The sequence below is a fragment of the Lagenorhynchus albirostris genome, chromosome 7 (assembly GCF_949774975.1).
Source record: "Lagenorhynchus albirostris chromosome 7, mLagAlb1.1, whole genome shotgun sequence".
In the NCBI taxonomy this organism is placed as follows: domain Eukaryota; kingdom Metazoa; phylum Chordata; class Mammalia; order Artiodactyla; family Delphinidae; genus Lagenorhynchus; species Lagenorhynchus albirostris.
In genome coordinates, this window is record NC_083101.1 from 1938587 (window position 1) to 1964684 (window position 26098).

At 57.4% G+C, this 26098-nt stretch overlaps 2 protein-coding genes across 3 annotated transcripts; both read left to right on the plus strand.

Annotated features, from left to right (window-relative positions):
- Positions 1-2280: 2280 nt before the first annotated feature.
- UBAC1 (UBA domain containing 1) lies at positions 2281-21723 on the plus strand. 2 transcript variants are annotated; one of them, XM_060153780.1, is made up of 11 exons: positions 2281-2501; positions 6585-6705; positions 7519-7592; positions 11137-11244; positions 12190-12292; positions 12569-12677; positions 13348-13567; positions 16487-16573; positions 17294-17432; positions 20800-20829; positions 21152-21723. In XM_060153780.1, the coding sequence occupies exons 1-11, from the start codon at positions 2364-2366 to the stop codon at positions 21265-21267; spliced, it is 1245 nt and encodes a 414-aa protein (XP_060009763.1). In that variant the 5' UTR covers positions 2281-2363; the 3' UTR covers positions 21268-21723. The 2 variants fall into 2 exon arrangements, with proteins under 2 accessions (XP_060009763.1, XP_060009765.1); XM_060153782.1 differs by lacking the exon at positions 20800-20829 and having other exon boundaries at positions 2286-2501.
- Positions 21724-22727: 1004 nt separating this feature from the next.
- LOC132523183 (basic proline-rich protein-like) lies at positions 22728-26015 on the plus strand. The gene is made up of 4 exons (XM_060153783.1): positions 22728-24357; positions 24702-24934; positions 25146-25270; positions 25648-26015. Exons 1-4 carry the CDS (start codon positions 24261-24263, stop codon positions 25682-25684), a joined length of 492 nt encoding a protein of 163 aa, XP_060009766.1. The 5' UTR covers positions 22728-24260; the 3' UTR covers positions 25685-26015.
- Positions 26016-26098: the final 83 nt, after the last annotated feature.

Sequence of the window (26098 nt, forward strand, 5' to 3'; positions counted from 1 at the left end):
ATGAAGGGTGCTGGGCACGCAAATCCCGGCCGATTCAGCTGATAAAGGCCCCGTGAGCTGCTGATGGATCCGGGCCGTTTATTACTGACATAGTGAAAGGAAGTGGGCTCCCCAGGCCTTCATCCCACACACGCAAAAAGATGACTTTGGAACAAAAGAGGCCACTGATGCCAACAAGAGCTGGGACACCCCACTGTCGAGGAGCCCCCATCGCCCCAGCAGTCGGAGCTAAACCTGGCCCCCAAGACAGTCTCTCTGAGTCCATGGGTGGCATCGCCAGTTCTCCCACAGGCTTTCATTTTCTCCTGGAAATCCCCCCTTTGGACTCCATGGGGCCACAACCAGAGCTTTAAGTTGTCCTTATCCCTCAGTTTTCTCCACAGACTACTCTGTGTAAAGTGGAGGCGGGGCGGGGGGGACCACAGTCTCAGCCACTGCCCTCGAGCTGACAGCTGCCCTTGACTCCAGCCCTGCACACTCAGCTGCCCCTGGCCACCTCCACCTGGAAGTCCCCCTGCGCACCCAGGTCAGCAGGTGCAAGGTTGTGCTCGACCCCCTTCTCAGCGGCGCCCCCTCCTCCAGGAGGTGGCACGGCTGCACCCTGTCACCCAAGCTGGAAGCATTCCTGTCGTTCTTCACCCTGTTCTTGTTTACAGCTGCCCCCGCCCCGTCAAGGCTCACCTCGCTTCCTCCTGCCACTGTCTTCCCTGCGCCGTTCAGACCCCACCCCCACGCCACATCACTCCTCTGCAAGCACGTGGGAGCTTCCTGACTGCCTCCTGCCTCCAGGCCCCCTCCTGTCCTCCGCCTACCCCACCTCGCTCGGTCACCACCATCCACACTGCCGCTCCCCACAGCCCCATGACCAAGGCCAGATGCTTCCGCAGAGCTTCTGCTGACCCGGCTCCACTTGCCCCCCGCCCCATCCTCCCCGTCCTCCCGTCTCCTCCCCTCAGCCCATTCCCTTCCGTTCCAGCACGCTCCGCGGGCTCTGCCCATCCTATTATTCTCCTCTCCTCCTCCTTAGCCCTCACATGCCATTGTGTCCCATAAGCTCCCCTGGTGCTACCCCACCAGGCTCTGCTTGCCCCCATGGTCTCCTGTCTTTTGAGACCGTGTCGGCACCACAGCCAGCACTTGTATCTGCTGCGTGAGAATGCCCATTCCCAGGCTATATCCTGGTCTCTAGCCTTAATCATGACTATGTTTTCGGTGAGCAGCAGAGGGTCTGGCTCTTGGAGGCTAAACTGGACAGAAGGAATTTGGACAGGGTCGCAATGGTCATAGGGGAAATGAGGTGTGTCTAAAATGCTGAAGGCGTGAGATGCTGGGACCACCAGCCTCCGAGAACAGGAACTGTGCTGTATCCATCTCTGCTCAGCAAACGTTCTTGAATGAGTGAGATGGGAGAGTGCAGGTCAGTCACCTGGTCTAGGTCTGGCCCAAACTGCAGGGTTCATATTTGTCATCCCACAGAAATGAGTGTACTGAGTGCACAGGTCAGCTCCTTCCATGTGGGTGCTCGCGAGCCCGTCTCAGTGTGCCTCTGCAGTTCTGCAGCCTGAGCGCTGGGCAGCACCCTGGAGTCCCTGATAGGGGAATGGGGTGGGACGGGAGACCCCGCATTTCTAACAAGCTCCCAGGTGCTGCTGGTCTGGGGGCCACACTCAAGAGAGACTCTGCTTTAGGGCAATACAGTCCAAAAGAAACACAACAGCAGCCATAGACAATCTAAAATCTTCTGGTAGCCGGAGCTTTAAAAAGGGAAAAGAAACAGGTGAAATCGATTTCAATATACTTTAACCCTATACATCCTATTATTTCCACATGTAGCCAATAGATAAACATTGTTGAGGTATTTTTCATGTTCTTTTCCTCCCAACTGTTCAAGATCCGGGTGTATTTTACACTAAGATCCCATCTCAAAACGGACTCGCAAGCTCCCCGCTCCCGCGTGGCTGCCGGCCTGCACCGCAAATCGCACGCAGGTGCGGGACGAAGGAAGCGGCCCGAGAACTACACCTCCCGGCACGCTCCGGGCAAGTCCCGTGACGCACTTCCTGCGCGGCGGCGACGCCGAAGCGGCCGCCGGAAAACCACACTTCCCGGCGTGCTCCGGACGCACCCTGTGACGCACTTCCTGCGCGGCGGCGACAGCGCGCCCCGGCGGCTAGGTGGCGGGGCGCAGCGACGGTTCGGGTCGCGGCGAGTGGCGGGCGGCCGGCCGACGGGAGCCGGGGCGGGGCGGCGGCGGCGGCCAGCGAGGGAGCGCGCGGGCGGCCTGGCCCCGCCCCCGGCCCGCCCCGGTGACCTTCAGGGTCCGGGCGGCGGGCGCAGGCCCCGGCGGCGGCGACGGCGGCGCGATGTTCGTGCAGGAGGAGAAGATCTTCGCGGGCAAGGTTCTGCGGCTGCACGTCTGCGCGTCCGACGGCGCCGAGTGGCTGGAGGAGGCGACCGAGGACACCTCGGTGGAGAAGCTCAAGGAGCGCTGCCTTAAGCACGTAAGGCCGACCGCGGCTCCAGGCCTCCCCCTCCCTCCGCCCCTTTTCCCGGCCGCCCCCGACACCCTCTGCACGCGCCTCCGCGAGCCGGGTCCCAGGCTGGACGCTTTACCCTCTCTCCTCTGGTTTAACTCCGACGGTAGCCCGGGCGGCGGGGCGCGTCGGGAGCGCAGGCTGGGAGAGGCGAAGTCGCCGCCGGAGCGAGGCCTCTAGCGTTTCCAGCATCCGCGCTTGCTGCCGCGGTGCGGTTCCCGGAGCTGGGAATTAGTGCCCGAGGAAGTAGGGACCCACGGGAGAGGCGCCTTCTCCTGACCTGCGGAGCCGGCTGCTTGGAGCTGCTTCCCGGGGCTGGCATGGGGGCCGGGGCCTGGCCCTGGCCACTGGTGCCCCGTAGCTGGAATCACTTAAAACAGTGAGGCCGCGGGACTCGTCCCTGCGCCCCTGCTTCCCGGCGGCCTTTACAGCGATTGCATGGGTAGGTCCGGGAGAAGGGGCTTCTCGCCGAGAGGGCCACTTTCTAAAGTTTGTTCCCACGAGGTATTCCTTGTCCAGTTCCTTAGGTTGCTAGTTTTTGGAACTAGTTCTTGGCTTCGCCTCTGTAAGCTTCTCGACTCCGTATGGCAGGCCAAGACATCTATCTAACTGGCTGCCTAAGGAAACTCGATCCTTTGCACCGTCTAGTGTCTCCATGTCGGAATTTAGGACAAAGAGGCCACAGCCTCTTAGTGTACATTCCATGCGAGAAGTGATGTATCTATTAGTGTGGTCTCCAAGAATAAACGTACAGTTACTGCTCTAGTGACTGCCTATAAAATACTGTTGGGTCCCTCTTGGGAGTATGGTTCTGTGGAGGTGTTCTGTAACTGTCAGACGACAGGCCAGGGAGCGTTCTGGTTGGCAGTCCCCTTCTGGAACACGCTGGACGTGAATAACGATCTCAGTCTCACATCAGGGGGGAGGGGGATCCAGGCTCGCACACTTGGCTGCTTTCTTCTTTGACTTCTGAGCCAGTCAGGTGATTGCACCGTCTAGGAAACCACCGCGACAGCAGTGAGCTGCAAGGCTGGGAGCCCCATGAGCACGCAGGTGCTTAGGGCCAGGCTCATTGCTTGTGCAGTACATTTTTTAAAAACCTCCCTGAGACGCTGCGTCTCACCCACTCAGGACGGAAGCTCCTTGAGGGCTGGATTTGTATTCACACGCCCAGGACCAGGCTCTTGGTGGGCCCATAACAAACGTGTGGATTAATACCAGCACACTGCTGAGGTACTGCGGGTTCAGCTCCAGACCACCACAACAAAGCGACTAGCACGATAAAGCGAATTGCACGAATTTTTTGCTTTCCCAGTGCATATAAAAGTTATGTTTACACTATAGACCATTATGTGTGCAATAGCATTATGACTAAAAAAGCATTGCACATACCTTAACTAAAAAATAATGCCTTGGGAAAAATGGCACCAGTAGACTTGTTCAACACAAGGTTGCCACAAACCTTTAGTTTGTAGAAAACACAGTATCTGTGAAGCGACGTAAAGCAAGGCACGATAAAACGAGGCATGCCTGTAAACGGAAGTAGATTGTCAGTCCAGAAGCGCGTGGCTGTGGCGTGTCACTTGCCGAGTCAGGCCAGGAGAAGCGAGTGGGTAAATCGGTGTGGCGCCGAGTTAAACTCACTGATGGTAAAGGATTGGCGTAACTGTCCTGACGTTGATTTATGGAGGGGCACGAAGGGAGAACTCTGATTCACGGACACTTGCCGAGGGGTTTCAGGAGCACACTCAGGGTTAATGAGACAGCCAGTCTCCACGTGGTGCTAATTATTATGTTCCCGATACTGGTTATTCCCGTTGCTGTTGGGATGTATCATTTGGGATGTTTTCTGGCATTACCCTGCTTTGACCTGAAATTTTATCCACTGTGCGATCTCTCCAGGTACAGAGACCCGAGCAGCAGGGGAGTTTCACAACCAAAGAGCCAACATAAATTATGGGACTCAGAGCCGAGCTGTCAGAAAGTACTCCCACCTCCGTGCCCATCCCATTCTGCGGGCAGCGTTCGCTGCCCCGTGAGCCAATCAGCAGGCTTCAGTTAGGAAAGAGAGTTCTCAAGTTGTGGACTTGAATGTCACCCTGGAAACCAGTCCCTGAGTGGTGTCGCTGCTTCGCTTCTGTCCCTCCTTCCCGGTTTTCCCCTGCTGCCTTCTTTTTTCCTTCCTCCTTCCCCTCTACCTTGAGAGGACACTGTGCGTTTCTTCCCCCCACAGTACTCCTGGGAGTTTTATTATTTTTTATACTTTTTTATTATGTATATATTTTTAATTAATAAAGTTGCTTTATTATTGAAGGTTTATTATCATAACTCTTACGGAAATGGATTGCTATTGTAGCCTTCCCCTTCTTGGTATCATATAGATTGGGACCACCATGGTGGTCTCTAGCCCAAGCTTGGAGAAAGGGGCAAAGTAAACCATCTTGTGTAACAGGAGGTTCATGATTTTAAGAGAGTTACATCTGCGAGGTGGTAGGTGTTTTCTGTGTGGCAAACCTGCATGAAATGGCCAGTACATAACCTGCTAGCACGGCTGTTAACGTTTCTTAGATCACATGAAGGTGTATCTTCAAATGACACGTGACATCAAGGGTAAGAGAAATTAGTCTCCGCTCTTCTGGGGAGGAAGCGCTTCACTGGGTGGGTGTCAGAGCCTCCCCCCCAGCGATGGGCTCTGCTGGGGCTCTTCTGCTGTCACAGCCCCGCTCGCTCCATTGCTTCTGCTGAGAACAAAGAATGAAGTCATCACGCGTCGTATGGATGACTCATGCTTGTGCTCTGTTCCTGGCGCCTGTTGACGCGCTGCAGAGCACAGTTTTTTTCAGGAACCAGCATGAGGATTATTTTGGAAAACTGTGTTTCATAGACTGTATTATGAACTTGGCAGATCAGCCAGCCTGCAAATTTTAGAATTAGAAGCAGCACACGCAGTACTTCTGGGAGCAGAGCCATTGTGAGATTCCAGGGCGGGGGGTGTTCTCTGTCATAAATGGTCAGAGTGTGTCCTACTATTGGCTGGATTCCACTTTTGTCCCCAACCCCCCCCAGCCCCAGTTTTGTGTGCATCTGTGACTGCCCTCAGCCCTTACGATCCGCTTTTCCTGTTTTCAGTGTTAGATTGCTGAAAACTCCAGTTGCTCTTAAAACGCCATTGTTGAGAGGTGAAGTACAGGCTTAGCTCCTCTCTGGGTGAGCAGTGACGTGTGCAGGGTACCTTTGGTGACAGAGGTGCTAAGGCGGCCCCGCTTAGCTGAGGAGGGCTGTGAGGACCCTGGCACCGGGGCCCTGGGGTGGGCGTGTCCCCAGCGTCGCAGCAGCCTCCCTCCAGCATGGGCGTCAGCATCGCCCCCTCAGTGTGTGTTCTGGGGTTTGTGGGCCGCTGACCAGTGGGACACAGCCACGTGCCAGGTGAGCCCCTTCGGGCTCCCAGGAGGGGCCCCCAGCCACGTCTGTAGCTTGCTTTAGGTCTCTGGCCGTCGCTTGGTGAGCTGGGGGCCGCGCCGGGGCTAGTCGTGTCTCCTCGGGGTTTTGTGGGTGTCTAAGTGTCCAGGCCCCTATTCTTGCCCCCGGGGACCGGCCTCCTCTCTCTGCTGTGTCTCTCTCAGCTCTCTCTCACTTACCTTGGAAGGAGGGAAACAAGCGCACAAATCATGCTTAAATCTTTAGGTTCTTGGGAGACGACGGCGCTGCTATCTTCACTTTTAAATCACTCTCCAGATATTTCTAGACTAAGGAAGCAATTCGGGTAGCCACTAATGGCCGACAGGGCATTCTGCGTCAGAGCTGTGAGCCTGTTGGCGAGCACTTGGCGGGTCGGGGGCCGAGTGCTGGCCTCGGGGACCAGGTGCCGTGGCGTTTCCTTTGGCTTCCACCGTTGCCAGGGATTCTCTGGTGTCACCTCTGCTTTAATTTCACAGCTAGTAAGAAAACCAGTAAATTCCTGGTGCAGCTTTGGGTGTCAGGTCCTGTGTTATTACTATCGTGATTAATTGACCTGCTGTCTTGAAACAGTGTCTATGTTTTTTTCTTCAGTGCGCTCATGGGAGCTTAGAGGACCCCAAGAGCGTGACCCACCACAAATTAATCCACGCCGCTTCGGAGAGGGTGCTGAGTGACACCAAGACCCTCCTGGAGGAGAACGTCCAGGACGAAGGTAAGGGCGCCTCGCGGGCCGGGAGTGGGCAAGGGCGTGGCACCCTCAGCGAGGACGTCCCGAGTGGGGCTGAGCAGGGAGACGCGTCGGTGACACGGCTTCATTTTCTTTATTGAGACAAGTGTGCGCCCTGGAAGAAAACAGCAGACCCTGAGGCTGCACGAGCAGCGCGCGTCTGAGAAACCAAATTGAACTTTGTTATTAATTCTGTTTCCAAGCAAAACCAATGTCCCCAGAGCTGCTGCAGGCTTTATTTTGGGGGCTGGAAAGTACAGCTGTGGCGGTCGTTTCAGACATCTAGGAAGATGCTCTAACGTACACACATCCATTTATTCACTCAGAGGTTTGTGTGTGGAGGCAAGCACGATTTTCATTGTGGGATTCCCTTAAGTAATCTGTTCTGGAAATACTGGAATATCGTTTGCAGACCTCCCTAGCGTCTGGTTGGCAAGCCCAGAGCCAGCTGGGCGCTGACCACATTGTGGACTGTGGCCTCACCACACCCCAGGTGCTTAGCTCTGAGGGTGAGACCAGATGCTCCGACCTCACAGACTTTCAAAACAGAAAAGCCCTTAAAACGAGAATGCCGGGCCCCTCTGGTGACCCTCAGCCAGGTTCTCGCCAGGCCTGAGCCTGGAGGTGAGCAGGGCCGGCAGACGTGGGAGCCGAAGGGAGGCTGCAGCTTGTGTGGACGCTCCGTGGAGGAGGGGCCCAGAGGGGACCCCTGCTTTTCGGTCCTTGGGTCACCTGGTGCCCTTTATGCCGCTTTTGTGGATATGAGGTAATAACCAGCGCGGCGCGCTTTTTTCCCAGATGTCTTACTGCTGATCAAGAAGCGTGCTCCAGCCCCGCTCCCCAAGATGGCTGACGTCTCCGCAGAAGAGAAGGTGAGTGTCAGAGCTGGGGAGTGGATGTCGCTGTGAGGGGAGGTCTCCCACACTGAAGACGTGAACAGAAACATCTGTACGCTGGTTGTCTGTGGACCCTGCTGGTCCCGTGGTCACAGGAGGCACGGTCACGGGGTTTTCTGTTGTGGCCGGTTGGCCAGTTGACCGACGCCTTTCCTGGTGGCTGGTCTGATGACCGGCTCTGCTTTGGGGGCTGCAGAGAGGAGATCGCGGCACGTTCTCGGCATCGGGTTTAATCTTGAGCTCCTGTCCCTCCTCTCCTCAAGCAAGTCCTGACAGAAGGAAGTTAGGAAGTCGCTAAAGACCACCCACAAAGCAAGGAATGCAGGTGCAGGGGCGGCAGCGAAGGCTCTGGGAGCAGCGGCCGTCGCGGAGTCAGTCCTTGGAGTGGCCACGTGGCTGAGTCTTCCCTCTGACGCAGGCGCCCTGGGGAGACTGTGCTGCTCGTGACCTGTGTAGTGGCCGCCCCGGAAGCTCGCTCCGCAGAAAGCCTGGTTTGGGAGGCTCATGTGTACATGGAAGATTTACTCTGTCAACAGGCCTCTTTCTGCTCTGAGGCCAGATGCCCGGGACAGAGCAGTGCCGTGCTGGAGGCAGCCACGTGAACGCCCATCTTTCCTTGGCTCCAGGGATAGAGTTTCTTACTTACGCTTCAGAACGCCCGGGAGCGTTCACCCCAGAGAAAGCAGGCCAGACTCTGGGCCGGGCCCCGGGCCTGGTGGCGGAACGAGCTGTTTTGGGTCTCCTTTGGGACAGGCGGCCGGGAGGAGGCCCTTCTTATCTGCAGCCACACCTGCCTCGGCATGGCAGGCTGCGGGCACGGCTGCCCACTCCGTCGGGGCCTGCCCCCGAGTCAGCCCTGTTTCCCAGAACTGCTGGGTGGATCCGGTTCTCGGGTTACCATTTTGGTCGTTGGCAACAATGTGAACCTTGGTGACCGTGAACAGCGGGTTCCCGTCACCCCCACGGCTCTGGGTAACTTGCAGGGCTGTGGCCCTCACCTTTTTTTCTGTGTGTGTTTGTAAAATGTCATATTGTAAAATGTTAATGTCCGTTTTTGTGAATTACTAATTTTTAAAGTCAAAGTAGCACGTGTATTTAGAACGTCAAATAATACTACAGATGTTCTAATAAAAGTCAGTAGCCGCCGATCCGTCCTGAGTCACGCACTCGAAAGGCAACCACTTGTAATTCTTTCCACTGTGATTCTCTTTCTGATTTCTAAACAACACGTCTTATTGTTATTTCTTGGATTCTCAACTTTAGACACTACTGGCTGCTTCTTGGTGGTCTGGGTAGCCCCTCCCCCAGCCTCCCCGCTAGCTCTTGCCACGAGTGTCAGATCATAACGTTCGTCAAAGATTCAGAGTCCCCGTTGTTGTTGCTATTATGTAAGTGTTGCCTTCTGCAGTGAGCAGTTTGCTAAGGTTAGCTGTCCTTTCTTTACGTAGAATTTTGTTTTTCCTGGAGTCAGTAATTGCTTCCTTGTTTCGTTTGTTCTCTGTAGGCTTATCGCTGGTATTTCAGATTCTGCACCAAAATTGATAAACCCCTCTGAAAACAGGGTCACAAGTGTGAGGCCATCTGCCGCTCCCACTTCCTGGAAGATGCCCCTCAGATCCTTCCGTCCGTCCACCCGCATCAGTTGTGCAGCCCGGGCTGGCCTGCCTCCCTCTGTGCGGGTCCTCCTGCATCCCCCGTGTCTGCGTGTTCCCTGACCGCAGGCCTGCCAGCTCGGAGCAGCCCCGGGTGGTGCACTGCTCACTGGGTCCACGGCGGGTGGGCTCAGCTGGGCCCTGAGCTTGGGAGTTGCTGTCAGGTCTGCTTCCCTCTCTGGAGGCTCTGTGGAGGCTCTGCTTCCAGCTCTTTCAGGGGTTTGGCGGAATCCAGTTCCTGTGGTTTGGAGGGCTGGGGCCCTGTTTTCCTGCTGGCTGTGAGCCGGCGCCACCCTCGGCTCCTGGAGGGCGTCTTCAGAGCCAGCCGCGGGCGGTCTCACGCGTTGGATCCCTCTTGCTTTGAAACTTGATGGCCAGAGTTAGCCCCGTCCTGATTCAGGGCTCGCCTGATTAGGTCAGGCCCACCGAGGGTCACGTCCTTCAGGTCGCCGTACTGTGTGATGTGACCTAACCCCAGAGTGAAATCCACCCGCCACAGGCCCAGGGTCGTGCAACCGTGATTGCCAGGGGCAGGGCCGTGGGGTGTCTTGGAGCCGTCTCCGCCTCGTGCCTGCCGTGGGGCTGAGCGTCGTCTCCGCCTCGTGCCTGCCGTGGGGCTGAGCATCTTGCTCTTGACTTACTCTTGGTTCGCTGGGACCAGACCCCCTCCAGCCTCAAGGAAGGGCAGGAGGTCTGGAGGCCCTGCGTCCAGCGTTCGGTGGCTGCTGAGCGAGCGCCAGCCGCGTGCGCGATGGAGGTCTTGGCCCCGTCTCCAGGGTGTCTGTGTGGCGGGTGGGAGCCGGTCAGCTCTACTCTTCCTTCCTCTGCGTGGTCTGTTTCCTCCTCCCTGATTCCATCTGGAATTTCACGGCTCACTTTGATGCACGTCTTTCCCCATTCGCTGTGCCTGGCACGTGGAAGCTGGAGTTTCTGGAAGTTTTCTGGATTGTTTTGGTCGATTTCCCCCCCGCGTTTTGTCTTTTCTCTTTCTGGACCTCCTGTTGGCTGTCGGACCTGCTTTCTGAGAGATGTTTAAATTTCCCAGCTAGACGCCTGTTCTCAGGTTACCCGTCGCGGCGTCCTGTTGTGCTCCTGGCCCTCCGAGGGCCGTGTTACAGGGCTCTCTCTTTTCAAGCTCCTCTCCTTCCTTCACCCTCTCTTACGTTTCCGGCTTCTGTTTCGGTCTCTGTCGTTCACGTCGCAGGCTTTCCTCACGTCCCCATCAGCGGCCCTGGGAGGCTGCTCTGTGCCTGGCGGGTCGTGGCCGCCCCTCGTGCCCAGCGTCCCGGGAGCCGAGGGCGTGGGGCCAGGACAGCGGCCCTGCTCCTCGGCTCCTCGGCTCGGGCTTCTGGGCTCCAGCGGCTCGCTCCCCTCCCCGCCCCGCCCCCTCCCAGCACTCGGCCTCATCCTTCCAGCTGTCCTTCCAGCTGTGTGCCGTCCTCTGAGCATTGGCGCTGTCTCTCCCAGTTGTATTTCCTTTGTTCTTCTTGTTTCCGCCGTCGCGTGCGGGGCTTCCCGAGGAGCGAAGGTGCGCGCGTGTTCCCGGCCAGCCCGCGTGGCCCTGCAGCCGCCCGCCCGGCCGCCACTCCCACGTGATGGCCGTCCTGTGGCCACAGGAGACACTGTCTGTCTCCCCTGTGTCGCGCACGGCCGCGCGCCAGCGCCAGCGCGCCGCGACTGTGTCCCCTGTGTGTCCCTGAGGCCGTGCACAGAACTCTCCAGAAGCCTCCCTGCTCGTCAGGGGGTATATGGCTCCAGCTCCCAAGGGCCGTGCTTCCCCTGGCTAGAGCTCTGTACTCAGCAGACACGGTCTGGCCTTTTGCTGCTCTTTACTTATTTCCGACTTTCCAATTACTTTCCTGTGTTAGAAAAAACAAGCACAGAGAGCCCCGGATAGAGATGCTATCCTCCGAGCCACCGCCACCCTGCCCTCCTGCGACATGGACCGGGCCGTGGTGCAGACCAGCGCGAGAGACGTGAGTGCCCGCAGGGCCTGTGGCCACCCGCCGCGTGGGGCTGCGGGAGTTCCCGGAAGGCCCTGGGGAGCTGGGGAAGGGGACACAGGAGCTCTGTGCACTGTTTTGGAGCTTCTTGTAAACAAGTTAATTCAAAATAAAAAGTTTGAAAAGACGTTGAAAGGCAGGACTGGAAGGATAGATACTATGGGAAAAACGTTAGTTTTGTCCTGAGTTTGGTAAAAAGCTTCCAGAGGGAAATCTGACTCTTGTTTATCTTGGGTCGGAAAGTTCTGTGTTAGCAAGGCTGGGTGTTTCCAGTGCTCCGGAGGGAGGGCCGGGCAGGAGCAGGGCGGCCGCCCCCAGGACCGAGGGCCAGTCGGGCGTCTCTGCCTCACGCTGGTTCGCTTCAGGAACACCCCTCTCCGGGGTCTCTTCCAGAGAGTTCCTCGTTGATCAGGGCATTGGAACCCGGGCACACCTGTCTCTTCCCAGCCTGTGTGTGTGTGTGTCTCTCGCGATGGCCGACACTTATGGGGGTTGGGGGAGGGAGCTGGTGGGGGGGGTTCTAATGACAGTCCCAGCAGCCCCGCTTTTTGAGAAGATGAATCGGCTGCAGGTAAAATTAGAGACCTGCGTCTGTGGAGCCCGTGGAATCAGTCACTTTTCTTCAGTGAAGCCAAAGGAGGGCTCTCAGCTCACTTAGTGACCAGTGGGCCAGGCGCCTTCCTCGTGGGCTGGAGGGCTGAGTGACATCACCAGGTGTTGGCGTGTCTGTGTCACCGGCGCGAGGCCATGTCACTCTGTGCCAGCCAGAGCCTCTCCTTCCCGCCCTCCTGAGACACTTCGTTCCTGTTCTCCTCAGTTATCTGGACATCGTGTGACTCACAGATCTGGAATTTTAGGACAGGGCATGTCATCTCAGATCCAAGTAGCTGTGTTGGGCATCTTTTCCTCTCTCTGCAGTTCCAGACGGAGCTCCGGAAGATCTTGGTGTCTCTCATCGAGGTGGCACAGAAGTTGCTGGCGCTGAACCCGGACGCGGTGGAATTATTTAAGAAGGCAAACGGTAGGAGCGAGCCCCAGGGTGGACGCTCACCCTCGGCCGTTCCCTGCACCTGGAAAGGGCCAGTGGGTGGAGGCTTGGTGAACCGCTCTCCCCGCCGTCCCGTGTTGACGCAGGTGACAGCCGATGGTCCCCTCGCGGCTTTTCTGAGCTGTGAGAGACTTGCTGCAAACGCCTGGTGCTCAGACACTGCGGCGGCCCCCCAAGGGGCTCGGGCGAGCACCCCTCGCGCGGCCGGGTGCTGCCTGAGGCCCTCACAGTGCCATGTCTTGCCCGCAGCCATGCTGGACGAGGACGAGGACAGCCGTGTGGACGAGGCGGCCCTGCGGCAGCTCACAGAGATGGGCTTTCCCGAGAGCAGAGCCGTGAAGGCCCTGCGGCTGAACCAGTACGTGCTCCCTCGCCACACGCGGCAGGCTTGGTCTTGTGGGGTCCCCCGTGGGACCCAAACCCTTTGATTGAATTGTTTCCAATACGTGTGAGTGTTTAAAGAGGACCTGAAATGCATGTCCCGGAAGTAACGTGACTGGGCATCTCCAGGTGTTTCAGGGCAGTTGGAAATCGACTCACGTCCTGGGAACGTGACGTATGATGATGGTTCTGTGCATTTCACTGGGCTGTTGTTTGATGGGAACTCAAGTCGAAGCCTGCTCGCAGCAGGGCCGTGGTCGACTCCTGAAGTTTATGTGGCGGTGTCCTCAACAGTCCCCTGTCGTTTCCTGTCCTAGTTACTTGCCCTTCGTTTATGTTCAGATCTGAAATAAATCATCTGTAACTGACGGATGGTCAGTGGGCTGTGTTCTTTGCTTTGGACCCAAACTCTCGGGTGTACCTCCCGGGTTTGGTTCCCTTTACTTTGCCCGTGGGTTTCCGTGTTCTGGCCGGGGCCTCAGGGCAGTTTGGGGCAGGGCCAGGGCTCCAGACATGCCAGATTCTCAGCACAGGGGTCGGCAGCTCGTGGTAGGGAAGCCATGAAGTCCGAGAGGCTTTTCTTGGGGAAACAAAGGCCCTGGTTCCCTGGCCTGGGGGTGCTGCACAGAGCCCGTCTTACCTTGCAGCATGTCGGTGCCCCAGGCCATGGAGTGGCTAATCGAGCACGCGGAAGACCCCACCATAGACACGCCACTTCCAGGCCCGGCCTTGCAGGGAGAGGCGGGCGCCGAGGCCGCCCCCGCCGCTGCCGCCGGGACCAGCGCAGAGGGTGAGGAGGACAGAGACGAGCTGACGGAGATCTTCAAGAAGATCCGGAGGAAAAGGGAGTTCCGCGCAGATGCCCGGGTACGTGTTGACGGGCCTGGGTCGGGCAGGCAGAGGTGCTGGTCGGGCTCCCGAGGCCGCGTCGTGCAGAGGAAGCTGCCGCCACGTTGGCAACCGCAGGCTGAGCCGCCGGCCCTGTAGGAAGCGAGGCGGGGGGAGGAGTCTGCAGACAGGCCTGGGGCCCCTTGAGTCCCCGGGTTCAGCTTGAAGTTTTCCTCACTGGCATCCAGGTGGCTGTGTTTTCCTCTGAACAGTTAGTCCACACACCTGGCATCTTCTGAAGAACTCGCGATCGGGTCCTGTCCGTATTATAAGTGACCTCGAGCTGAAGGGTTGGTCGGGGGTGCTGCCCAGAGACTGGAGGGTCACCCGCCCACCTCGGGGACCGTCTTGTGAGCGGGGAGGCTGGTCAGGCTGCCAGCCACCAGGTAACCCGGCGTCTGTGGGGTTCAGGGGCCCGGGGTCCCGGTGCCTCTGGCTGTCCTTGGCCAGCTGCCCGTAGTGCATCTGTACGGCCTCCTCTTCACCGTCACCTCGTGTTTGATGCTTTCGCGTCGCCCTGTTCTTTGTCACTGTCTCTTCTGTCATTAGGTTCAACTTTAATTGAACCTTCTTGGCTGTTTCTCGTATTTCGAGGCTGTTCTGTTTTTTTCAGATCACAGCTCTGTCTGCTCCAGGCGTTAGGGCTCCGGTTCTTTTTTCCTCCTGACTCTGCCTGTGGCCTGGTTTTCTCAGGGTGCGATGCCTCATCGTGGGCTCACCTGTGGGCTTGTGTTTCCGTGGGACTCCCCAGTGGCCGGGCCGTGGGGTGCCCTGTGTGGTTGATTCAGAGTTTGCTTCTGCGGGGTTGAGCGGGACCCCGAGCCAGGGGCCAGCTTTCGTGCTAAGCATCCGGCAGGGCTCCTGGGCCATGCAGAGTGTGACCCACGGCGCTGGGGTGTGGGTCTTCCCCTGCCCCTCTCTCTGGGGATGCAGACCCTGCTCAGGGTCCTGGTTTGAAGCTCCAGCCCCCTGCCTTGCATGGACCCAAGGTCGGTGTCCTGTGTGTGATGTTAGGCCCCAGCCTGGCCCTGATGAGGCCTGTGCTCGCCATCCCCCCAGGGCACACCCTCTGGGAGGCTAGTTTGTTGTTCCTTTTTCCTGGTTCTTCGGGATTTTCCCTTTTTGAGTTCTGCTGTGTGTTCAGAAGTAACTGTGTTACTTTAGTCCCGAGTTTCCCGGTCCTGAAGGAAGTGTATCTCGTTGGCTTAGTCTTTTGGGGAACCCAGCCCAGGTCTGGCGCTTGGGCCCCTGTTCGGGAAGGGCAGCCTCTTCGTGGGTAGGTCCTTGTGCTGTCGGGCTCCATGCTTTCTCCCGTGGAGGTCCTGCGTGGGCCTCGTCAGGGCTGCTGCCGGGTAGTTCACGGTCTTGGTCACCGACTTAAAGGCCTTTCCCCTCCGGGTGTCGTTCTTGACCATCTTAACATGCTCATTTTCCCAAAAGGGTGTCGAGGCTTGAGGGGCTGTAGGGCCTTTGATCCTGTCCCAGTCAGGGGGAGGGGCCGGTAAGGATCCAGACGTTAGTTTAGATCCTGGGGAGACTGGATCGGACAGCAGGGCTTGGACTTGAGACCCAAACAGACGTTTTGCTGCCTTGCACCCCCTGCTCCTAACACCCACCCCCAGCACCCCCCCCCAGCTGTAGGCAGGACAGTGACCGTGCAGGGCCTGTGGGCGCAGGTTCCCTCTCCCAGTGCTGGGAAGACAGGCGGGCGGAGCATCTGGAATCACCCCCAGATGTCCTGGGGCATCATTTCCTGGGCTGAGACAGTAGTCTGGAGAGAGGATGGTTTTTATTGAAACCAGTGGCAAAGGCCGTCCTATCCTTGGGTTTCAGAGTAGGTTCCGGGCGATTTTATGTGACCTTGATATCAAAATACTACCGCCTGGTGGGCTCTGCGCCCAGCGATTGCTCACGGGGCCCTGGAGACAGGAAGTGGCCCCGGAAGGCAGAGGAAGTGGATCCTAAGCAGAAAGTGCTGACTGTGAAGAGCTCACTGCACGCCGTTCGCTCCAGCTGAACGCCCTTCCTGATCCGCCCGCAGCTGCTGCTGCTCCTGTTGGGCTCGCTTTGAAACAGTCCAGACTGACTGCACAGTGCACGGTGGTGTCCACGAGGCCAGAGAGTGCCGGGGCCGCGCGAGCATCACATGGTGGCCCGAGGGGCCGGCGGCGTGAGGCCAGCCGGCATCCGTGCGACAGCTGGGGGAAGATGACGTCAGGCCCTTAAAGGGCACGGTCCGACCTTCCGGGAATTAAGAGAATCCTTTGAAACTTGGATGGAGCCTGTACCTTTTTGGGCAGAGTTGAGCCTTTCAAAGGTTGTAGAGTAAAAGTCAAGGATAGAGTGAAGAAATGTGTCGTTATGTGACTTCTGTCCGAAAGGTGTTCCCTCCAGAAAGCAGCATGTGTTGAACTTGCAGTTTAAATTTTGTTAAACACGTTCAGAATTAATTTTAGTTTCATTTTTTTTTAAAGATAAAGTGTGTCACAAATCACTGACATTCTTGTCTCCGCTCAAATGGGAACTGCTGATGTGACCTTTCTCTGACACGCTCGTCCTGGATGACGAGCCCTCTGGAATAGGCTGCGTGAGGTTGTGAGGACAGGTCTACCCAGACAGTCACGGGGACACCCCTAGAAGGACCTGGGGTGGGAAGGCGAGCCTCTGGCCAAGAGCAGGTGCACCTTCCACCTCCCGCTCCGTCCCTCCGTCGTTCAGAAAACCAAGAAGTGTTTCAGTAGAGCTGTAGGGAAACGGCGTTTTGAGAGAGAAAACCCCACGGCGTTGCTTTAAGACATCCCCTGCCAAGGTGCTGCCCGTGAGACGTGGCTCAGCCCCGCAGCCTTGCTGCCGGGGCCCCCGTGAGCACGGCACTGAGGCCTGTGGCTTCTCCTCTAGGCCGTCGTTTCCCTGATGGAGATGGGATTCGATGAAAAGGAAGTGATAGACGCCCTCAGAGTGAACAACAACCAGCAGAACGCCGCCGTGAGTACCAGGCCGCGCCCCAGGGACGCCACGTGCGTCCTGAGCGCTGTGTGTTGGGTTACCTTCCCGTGAGGTCCGTTACTTTGCTTCTGAAGTGAAACAATGGGTAGATGGTTCAAACAGTATGCAAGTTTTTAAATATTGAGAAAATTCTGGGCTTTGCCTTTCAGAAAAACGTACATGTCCTGTGGGTGACTGTGTGACACTCTGTGCACACGGCCCGCGGCCGATGGAGAGCTGCCTGGGGAGGGGCTGGGGGCGACAGCTTGGTGCACTTGCGGGAATAGAGCCAGCCTGGCCCACAGGAACCAGGGAGGCGAGGTGGGCCTGTGCTTTAGCCGTTCCTCACTCACTGATGAGCCGAGAGGCGCTCGCTCACGCCCGGGGCCGCTTCCCGCGACAGAGCCCAGGTGTGCAGTGTGTGTCTTAACCTCTTCTCCCAACGCTCGGGCGGGTGAAGCTGGCGCCCGGTTCAGGGCCTGGAGAAGCTGCAGCCGTTACGTTGCTGCGGTGCCAGGATCTGCCAGCAAAGCCAGGCTGGCGCTTCCTGTGTGCGGCCCGTCCTGGCGTGTGTAGCAGCTGAGTCCGGGCTGGGCTGGCTTTTCTGTCAAGGCCCCTGCCGGTCAGGGCAGCCCTGGGAGCTGACCAGGAGCCCTGGCTGCAGTGTTTGGGTTGATGGGGTCCGGAGGGCGCTAACAGCTGTTGCTCTTGTGTTCGCAGTGCGAGTGGCTGCTGGGAGACCGCAGACCCTCTCCTGAGGAGCTGGACAAGGGCATCGACCCCGACAGCCCTCTGTTTCAGGCCATCCTGGATAACCCCGTGGTGCAGCTGGGCCTGACCAACCCTAAAATCTTACTAGGTGTGTGCCTTCTTTCTGCTTGTGCAAGGGCGGGACCTGCCTGCCACACAGATGTTGCCGGACGATACCACAGCCACCACGCCCCAGCAGCTGCCCCTGCAGGGTCCCGGGCGGCTGCAGCCTGAGTCACTGTAGGGCCCGGAAATCAGGTCGTGCTCGTGGTGTGACAGCCTCTTGTGCGGTGACTCCATTCAAGGTGTGAAAAACCAGTTAAAGTGGATTATCTAGTTTGGGAGAGTGTAGCCAGCGCCCAGCAGGTTATAGGGCCGTGTGTGAGGGGCTGCTGGTTGATTGTAGCTCTTACTCTTTGTAAGGGTTTCTTTGGCATTTGTTTTGACTGTGAGATATAATACACATTCAAAAGTGTGCATAATTTTTGTAACTTTGAAGAGTAATAATAAAACTAATAACCGTGTTCCTGCCACTCAACTTTAGCCTAGGGTCCCTGGGGCGCCCGCCGCCCCCTGCTGCGGTGACCACGCGAGCGTTTGCCACTCCTCTGCTTCCTCGGCCGCGTTGCCGCGGGTGTCTGTGTGCTCAGACCGTTCAGTTGCCGCCTCTTGTGTTCTGGGCCAGCTGCTGGGACCAACCTTCCGCAGGGCCGTAAAGTACTTCATTGCGTGGGTGACATCAGTACCGTGGCTGCCTGCGCTGCGCTGCTGCCCGGCGGTGCCCGCGTGGCTTCCTGGCCTGCGGGCTGCTCTGCGCGCTCCCGTGGCCGCTCCCGTTGCAGGACGGTTTCCGCAGGCCTTGTGCCCCGGGCCGGGCTGGCGGGGCCCAGGCGTGTGTGTGTGTTGAGCCTGCTGTCCAGAAAGGGCACCCACCCCCCCCACCCCCACCCCCCCCACCCCCGTCCCCGTCCGCAGCAGCTCAGCCCCTGCCGCCGCCCTCCCAGAGCAGCCGTCCAGGAGGCACAGGCGCTTCTGCGTGCTTGGCTATTTCCCTGGTCTCTAAGGCCCAGCGCCTTCCAGAAGTTCCAGCCTCTTCTAGGGCCTCCGCTGGGAGAGGCCTTCTGCCTGACGTGCGGCTGCTTTCCCTGTTGGGTCGTCTTCTTATCACTCAGAAACTTCTTCACGCCTGCCACGCACTGATCCTTTAACAGATGTTTAGATCTCAAAGATCATTCATCGGTTTCTGGCTTCTTTATCACTTTGATGAACAGATGTCCTGTATTTTAATGCAGCTGAACGTGTCGGTTTCATTGATGATGTCAATCTTTAAAGAAAGCCCGCTGATCCCAAGGTTAGGAAGACCTTCACCTTTATCTTTTTCTAGTAGTTTTAAAGTTTCTTATTGAAGTCTGTGATCTACCTGGAGGTGTGTGTGGCATAAAGTAGGGAATTTTTCTCTTTGTATCCAAATTCTGTACTTCAGTGATGTGTCTTATCGTGAGTTTATTTTCGTTCTTGGTACCAGGCGTGCGGCAGTCCTTTCCACACCGAGAGCATATCTTCCCGCCCTCCGGCTCCTCGGCCACCTCGGGAGATTCACATATGCTGCCTGGGGTCTGCCCAAAGCCTTTTCTAAAGTGATTCTTTTAGTACCTGACCACTGAGTGTGTGATTTCTGTAGGCTTTTTTTTTTTTAATTTCTGAAGATATAATTGGTCAGATTAAGGAAGTTCCCCTTTCCCTCCAGTTGAGATGCTAAGCGTTCTCAATCATGGAGAGGTGGTCAGTTTCGCTGGATGCTTTTTCCGTATCTGTTGAGATGACCGTGTGGCTTTACATCTGCTAAATTGAGTGTTTCTCCCATTTCTAAAACAAACCACACGGGGTGAGTGCCACCCAGTCTGCAGGCTCTGAGTCGGTGACCTGGACAGGACACACACTGGCCCTGGGTCCTCCCCCTCAGGCCCCAGGTCCCAGGCCTCCTGCAGTCGCCAAGTCCCGGCCTGGAGAGAATGACCTGCCTGTGAGGTCACCGGCCTGTGGGCACCCCTGCAGCTGCACGCTTCTCTCAAGACATTTCCGGTAGGATTTTTAATGACCTTTATCTCTTTAGATGAAGTACAATAGTCATTATAGAACATTTGGAGAAGCGCAGAAAAGCGTGAAGAAGTGGAAGTCCCCCCTCCCTCATCGGCGGGTTTCCTTCTGGGGGTCCCGCGGGGTCTGGGACAGGTGCAGCCACGCTGCGGGGCACCTTTATCGTGCTTATTTTCTCATCCCGTTTGATGCCTTTTCTCTTGGTGCACTTTTTACTCTTTTAAAAATGAGATTTTAGTGGTACAGGTGTTTCATTCTATAGATCTGCCACGTTATTTAACAAATACTGTTCCCCTGTTTCTGGTCATTTAGATTGTTTCTCGTTTTGTTGCTTTTGAACCTACTCCACCTACTCTTTGGGTGCAGCTCCCATTCCCTAAGGACAGGTAGCTCTAAGTCAGATGACCCGGTCAAAGAATACAGACGGTTAAGCTCTTGGTGACGTCTTGACAGCTGACGGGGCCTGTGTCCGGCTGAGGTGCCCGCGCTCACCCCCACCCCTCGCACAGGGACCCAGAGGCTCCGCCTGTTCCCTTGTTTTTCCTCCGGCCGTTGGTGTTCGTTCACCTGTCCCCTCTGCACCGTCCATCCGTCCTGTTTCAGCTGCCTGTTGACCTTAGGGCTTTGCTAACGGCTCTTTATACGTTAGGAGCATCCTTTTCATTTTTAATGCACGAGACGTGCAGAAGAAAGTCCTTCCTCAGATACATCTTCATCTCTGGATTTTCATACTTAATGCCTTTTTCATCGTTTTGTGCAGCTCTCTCCTCCTTCTGGAATTATTTTTGCTAAACCTGCTATATTTCGTTCTCTCAGATGTCACGTCATCTTTCTGGATTCTCTTTCTGATATTTTTAACTGGTTTGCAGAGGATTTTAATCAGGAGGGCTTGGTGGGGGTGGGTGGGCGTCAGGTCATAAACGTAATGAAATCAGACTTTCATGCTGAGCCCTGCGGTGAGGCCCTGTGGCCCTGAGCAGCTGTGAGCACCTTGAATAGAGCACCTTGAATAGATGCTTGAATAGATGCTTGAGCACCTTGAATAGATGCTTCCCGTGAAGCCCACAAACTTGGGACCACTTTCACTGACATGGTTCGACGTGGGCCGACGTGACAAGGTCTGGCATAGAGCCGTGCTTCCCAGACGTGAGGGCGACCGTCCGCCCTGCGGTCGCTGGTGAGTCTCCGTCAAGCCGGCCGGCGAGTATCTGGGCTGTAGAGCTGTCTGCTGGGGGCGCCTCTGTTTGTGGGCGGACATTTTATGGAAGTGTTTAGAAATTCAAAGTTTTCATTACAAAGAACTGCTCATTTTTAATGTGCTGGTTGTTTTTTTTTTTGAGTCATTCCTTAACAGTGAACATTCTGATTTTTCCAATCAGGTATTATTAAATCGGCAACAGTATCCTTACGTAAGTCTTTTCTGCATCTGACTGTTTTGTTAGGGTAGGACTGGAAGTGGAGTTACTGAGTCACAGGCTGTCACTATTTTAAGATTCCCAGTAGCTGGTGCCAAACCGCTTTCCAGAGTCACTGTGCCCGTGAGCGCGCGGGCACGCCGCCCCGCCCTGCCAGCAGTCAGCTCCCTCGACCAGCAGACCAGACACTGTCGGATGGCGGCTAGAAGGGGTTTCTGGGCCCCTGGCTATAGAGGACGTCCCCTTTAGTTCCGGCAGCCCCATGTCCGGGTCTGTGGGGTGCGGTCCCTCAGGCAGCCCTGTCGTGTCCCCGCAGCATTTGAAGACATGCTCGAGAGCCCGCTGAACAGTACCCAGTGGATGAACGACCCCGAGACGGGCCCAGTCATGCTGCAGATCTCCCGCATCTTCCAGACCCTGAACCGCACGTAGGCTGCGTGCTCCAGCCGCCGGGCCCAGGAAGGCGGCCTCTTACTTCCCAGCCGAGGGCTGGGAAGAGCGGGCAGACCCCGGGGTGCCCCTGGGCTGGGGAGGGGAGAAGGGCGGGCCGGAGGGGGCCCCACCCTGGGTGTTGGGCACCCAGGCCACACTCGTGCTTGGATCTTCCTGCTGAAAAACCTCTGTGGCGGCAGCGCGCTCGGCCGTGCCTCTAACCTCTGACAGTGTTTACAGACAAGGTCGTCACCCCAGGAAGGGGTCACCTCCCTCCAGTGTCCCTCTGGGCTCTTGAAACGCTACTTGAATTGACCTGTAGGCGCTGCTTGTAGAGTCCACTTGTTATTTGAAAGATGGCATGTTTCAATCCAAAGTGTTAACGTCAAGGGTACTAACTTAAGTAGAAGAACTCGCAGACGACTTTTCTTTAATAAATAAATTCCCCTTTTCCAATTTTCTGTCTCGGTCTTATTTCAGTGCCACAGAGGAAGCTGCGTGCGTCCTGGTGGCGTTCGCACTCTCGACACAGAGCACGCGCGCCTCCTCACCCGGGATGCTTGCCGCCCCGCTGACGCGTTCTTGGCGGACTCGCATGTCTTACTTGGAGTCGAGGGACCGTGCCGTCACCTAGCCGGCCTGCGTTCCCGAGTCTCCGACAGTGGAAGCTGAGCGCCACAGGGACTTGCCCTGCCTGTCTCTGGCCGCCGTTTTTTTTAAACATTATCTGTGTTTTTAAATGAGAAACTGAGCAGCCGCGCCATCCGGGGGGCTGGCCTGGTGCACGCCAGTGCGGACATGTGTGGGTGCGGATGGGCCTCAGACTCACCGAGGGCACCTTCTTTCCTGGCAGATGTTTAAGGGGGTCCCTTGGTTAGAAAAGATCAGTGCGCAGGTCAGATCCCCCTTCTCAGACGCCCGTGCACTGGCCACTCATTTTGGTCAAAGAAATCCTGTCCCTTTGACTCCCCTGGATGGCCAGCCTCCTGCAGACACAGTTCCACGTTGCTTCTTCCAGGTTGGAGGGAGGGGACCGTGGTAGCTAGGCGTCTGCCGGGCGGCTGGCAGCCCGCCTGGGCTCTTCCTCCTACGACGTTTCCTTCCCCGTGTGGGGCCGCTCGCTGCGGCCGCCCTGGGCCCACCGCACCCGCCTGCAGGGGGGACACCTGTGATGAGCCAGCCCATGGCCCTGCGGTCTGATACCCTTCACCATGGTTCCTGGAGGACCTTTTCTTCCTGTGCGCCTCACGCGGGTCTCAGGCGGCCCCTGCGGTGTGGGAAAGATGCCCAAGGGGAGGCCTCTGCAGCCGAGGCCTGCATGCAGTCCAGGGAGCCTGGGGTTGGAGGCTTGTGTCCCGGTTGGGGGGTGGGGTACTGCCCACGGGTGGCCAGGGGCGGGCGGGAGCCTGGGGGCGTGGTGATGGTGGGGTGACCGGGCTTTGCAGCCCTTAGGACTCACACTCCCTTTATAACAAATATCCTTGAATGCCTCCTTTACTGTCTGTGGTGAAATTCCCAGAAACTGTAACCTAATTACATGCCTAGTTTAAAAAGTCACTTTAATGCCATAACAGGAACATGAGATCCTCAGGTACGGCTGTTGCAGAAGGAGAAGATGAAGTTGTCCATTCCTTACAGAGCAGTCCCTCTGCTCTTGGTGGTTAACACATTCAGGCCAAGACAAACGTGGAATTCTGACTCAAATACTGGGGAGGATTTGCCACTGGTGACTGACTCAGGAGGGGCCTCGGGGCTTGACAAAGTCACCAACGCTGCAAAGTACATTTTCCCCGTGGTTTACGCAGCAGTGGCATTCCTAGAAAATTCCTAGAATTAAAGAGTGTGTGTGACTGACGAAATGGTCACACGTTGAGGTGTGGGGAGGTCATTTTGGCTCATACGTGATTTGGCTTGAACTGATGGCCTCTCAAACACGAGCTTCTGCTTTAAGCATTGAAGAAAAGGATGCATTTGACAATCAAAATGGAGTCACTGTGGTTCAGGCTTCGAGGATGGAGCTGGGGGCCGTTGTGGATGTGGTTTCAGACAGTTCCTGCTTCACTGAGAACTTGAATTTTTTTTCTTTTCTAAAAAATATTTACTTATTCATTTGGCCGTGTTGGGTCTTGTTGCGGCACGCAGGATCTTCATTGTGGCGCACAGGCTCAGTAGTTGCGGCACTTGGGCTTCTGTCTAGTTGTAGCGCACAGGCTCTAGAGCGCGTGGGCTCAGTAGTTGCAGTGTGCAGCCTTAGTTGCCCTGCGGCATGTGGGATCTTAGTTCCCCAATCAGGGATGCTACCCGAGTCTCCTGCATTGGAAGGAGGATTCTCAACCACTGGACCACCGGGGAAGTCTTGAGAACTTGAATTTTCTTTCTTTCATTTTTTAAAAAAATATGTATGTATTTATTCATTTATTTGGTTGCACCAGGTCTTAGTTGCGGCAGGCAGGCTCCTTAGTCGCGGCATGCGAACTCTTAGTTGTGGCATGCATGTGGGATCTAGTTCCCTGACCAGGGATCGAACCTGGGCCCCCTGCATTGGGAGCGTGGAGTTTTAACCACTGTGCCACCAGGGAAGCCCCGAGAACTTGAATTTTCTGACCTGTATGAGACCCAAGGCCATCACCAGCTGTCCTCAAAACTGTTTGCTAGTTGCCGCCACCTGCACCCTCACGGTCTCAAGGTCTCCCCTGGTAACTGTGCATTCCGAACCCCAGCCGACCCGAGCACCCTTCCTTCCTGCCCGCTCCAGTCCTAACTTGACAAACACCTGATGCGATTCTGCGGGGTTTCCCTTTACGGGCCTCCCCCCTCTTATAGTCCGGAGGACGCAATTCACGTGCTTCTTGAATCTGTCTCCCAGGCTATGGTCCTCAGCTCGACTTGAGTAAAACTCCTTTCCATTCCTGTTACAGATTGTTTATTGATTATTTCCGTCCACACAAACAATGAGTTTGAAGCAGAATTAGTTTCCAGGCCCAGATGACGTCATGCGAGGCCTCAGCTGCGTGGTGCCCGGCGGCCCAAGGAAAAAGCCACGCAGGTCAAGGAAGCTGCTCAGGGTTTGGGACCCGAGGGCAGGGCCAGGTGTGTGGAGGGTCCAGTGATAGAAGAAACAGGAGCGGACGAGGGTAGTGGGTTCACCTTCAACGTCCTGCACGCCTAACGCGCCTCCCGAAGGGTCCCTTCCGTTCGCCCCACGCGGCACAGCCTTGCCGGGCGGAGGTGGCTGTGACTGCTCTGCGGGGACGTCAGGTGCATGCTCCAGTTTTCCAGGTCATGAAGCTTGACAGTTACTAGTGACGCGCTCCCCTGATGGTTCCTTAGAGCATCAGGCTTACATCAACCCGATGGCAGTGCTTTCGCGGCCGCGTGGCCGACGTGGGGACCCAGTGTCGTTCCCAATCCAAACGTTGGGTGCTTGGTGTTAGGAGCGGGGAGAAGGCAAGGCGGCTCGTGGACACCTCCCCAGTGGTCAGCCTGCAGACGCCGTCCTGTGCAGCGCCGCTCAGAGCGCACAACCGCGGCCCCGCCCGGCCTGAGGCCACCTGCCGCTCCAGGACCAGGGCACGGGGCCTGCCGCCCGCCCCCTCTCGGGCTCTGGGTGGGCCGAGGACTTTCTCTGTGGAGGGCTGAGTCAGGGAACCGTCCGGGCTCCGGACAGGTGAGTCCTTGGAGAGCGTTCCTGCGGGGACTGCTCCCCGTGCCCAGGCCCCGGCTGGCGCTGTCTGCTGCCGTCCCTGTGCCCTGGATGCCCCGAGCTTGTTGAGCGGCTGAACACTCCCACCCTGCTTTGGTGACGTGGGAAGCTCAGCGCACTTGCGGGCCCTTCGTTGGAATCAGTTTGCCACTCCCAGTGGGCTCTTCCTCGGTAGGCCTGCGTTCTGCCGCGCCCCTCCTGGCCACGCCCATCAAGGCCTCGCCCCCTGCGGGCCACACCCCCGGCCACACCCCTCCTCGCTCGCCAGGCTCCCCCGCCCCCCAGGCCTGTCCTCGCGAGGTAGGTCCGGTTTTCACCTGCGTGGTTTGAACGGGCTGGGGAGTCGTGGGAGGAGCTGCAGCGGGGAATAAACGGCTTCTGCTCTGCAAGGACTGTCCCTCGCCCTGTCGGTCCCCTGACTCAACCCTCCACAGAGAAAGTCCTCCTCCAACCCAGAGCCCGAGAGGCGGCGGGCGGCAGGCCCCGTGCCGCAGTTCTGCTCCTGCACCCGCCCCTCAGGGGCACTCGAGCCTGTCCTGTGGCATGTGGAGAGGTGGCCCCGCCCCTGCAGCACGGCTCCTGGCCACAGGAGTCTGAGGGCAGAAGGGGCCCGGCTCACTCTCAGCAAGTGCGTGGGGAGTGTCCAGCAGGGCTGGCCTCTCGTGTCCCCATTCTAGGACCAGCGGGCCCTGGTGGCACTCAGGAAACGTTTGATGGGACGTCTGGCCAGGCAGCCCGTGGAGGCCGTGCGTAGACTGGGGGAGCCCTGGAGTTGGCCTGTTGCCGGGCTGCAGTCCAGCCCGGTGGGTGTGGAGGCCGCTGGGCCTCAGGCCCCAGCTGTGGGCTCTGCTCCTGGACCCTGCGCCCTGCGGCGCCCTGTGCTGGCTGCTCCGTCTCCCCGCCACACTGCGCGGCCCCCTGACAACCTGCGCATGCGTCGGTGTGTCTTCGTGGGCAGGGCCTGGGCTGGGGGAAGGACTCGTAGCTTCGTAGCCCCAGCAGCCGGTGTCTGGGAGGTTGCAGGTTTGAAAGAAACCGTGTTTGCAAGCAGGACCCCCGTAGGTGATCAGTTCAGAGGGTGCCTATTATTCAGAGGGTGCCTATTATTCAGAGGGTGCCTCCCAGGCT

What these genes read in the sequence shown, in the direction of transcription:
- UBAC1 (XM_060153780.1), top strand. Translation starts at nt 2,364, where the DNA reads ATGTTCGTGCAGGAGGAGAAGATCTTCGCGGGCAAGGTTCTGCGGCTG. An exon ending in AGGAGCGCTGCCTTAAGCAC is followed by an intron (nt 2,502 to 6,584) that starts GTAAGGCCGACC and finishes TTTTTTCTTCAG; the next exon opens with TGCGCTCATGGGAGCTTAGA. An exon ending in GGAGAACGTCCAGGACGAAG is followed by an intron (nt 6,706 to 7,518) that starts GTAAGGGCGCCT and finishes CTTTTTTCCCAG; the next exon opens with ATGTCTTACTGCTGATCAAG.
- LOC132523183 (XM_060153783.1), top strand. Translation starts at nt 24,261, where the DNA reads ATGCGAGGCCTCAGCTGCGTGGTGCCCGGCGGCCCAAGGAAAAAGCCA. An exon ending in GGACCCGAGGGCAGGGCCAG is followed by an intron (nt 24,358 to 24,701) that starts GTGTGTGGAGGG and finishes GCTTGGTGTTAG; the next exon opens with GAGCGGGGAGAAGGCAAGGC. An exon ending in ACCGTCCGGGCTCCGGACAG is followed by an intron (nt 24,935 to 25,145) that starts GTGAGTCCTTGG and finishes CTTCCTCGGTAG; the next exon opens with GCCTGCGTTCTGCCGCGCCC.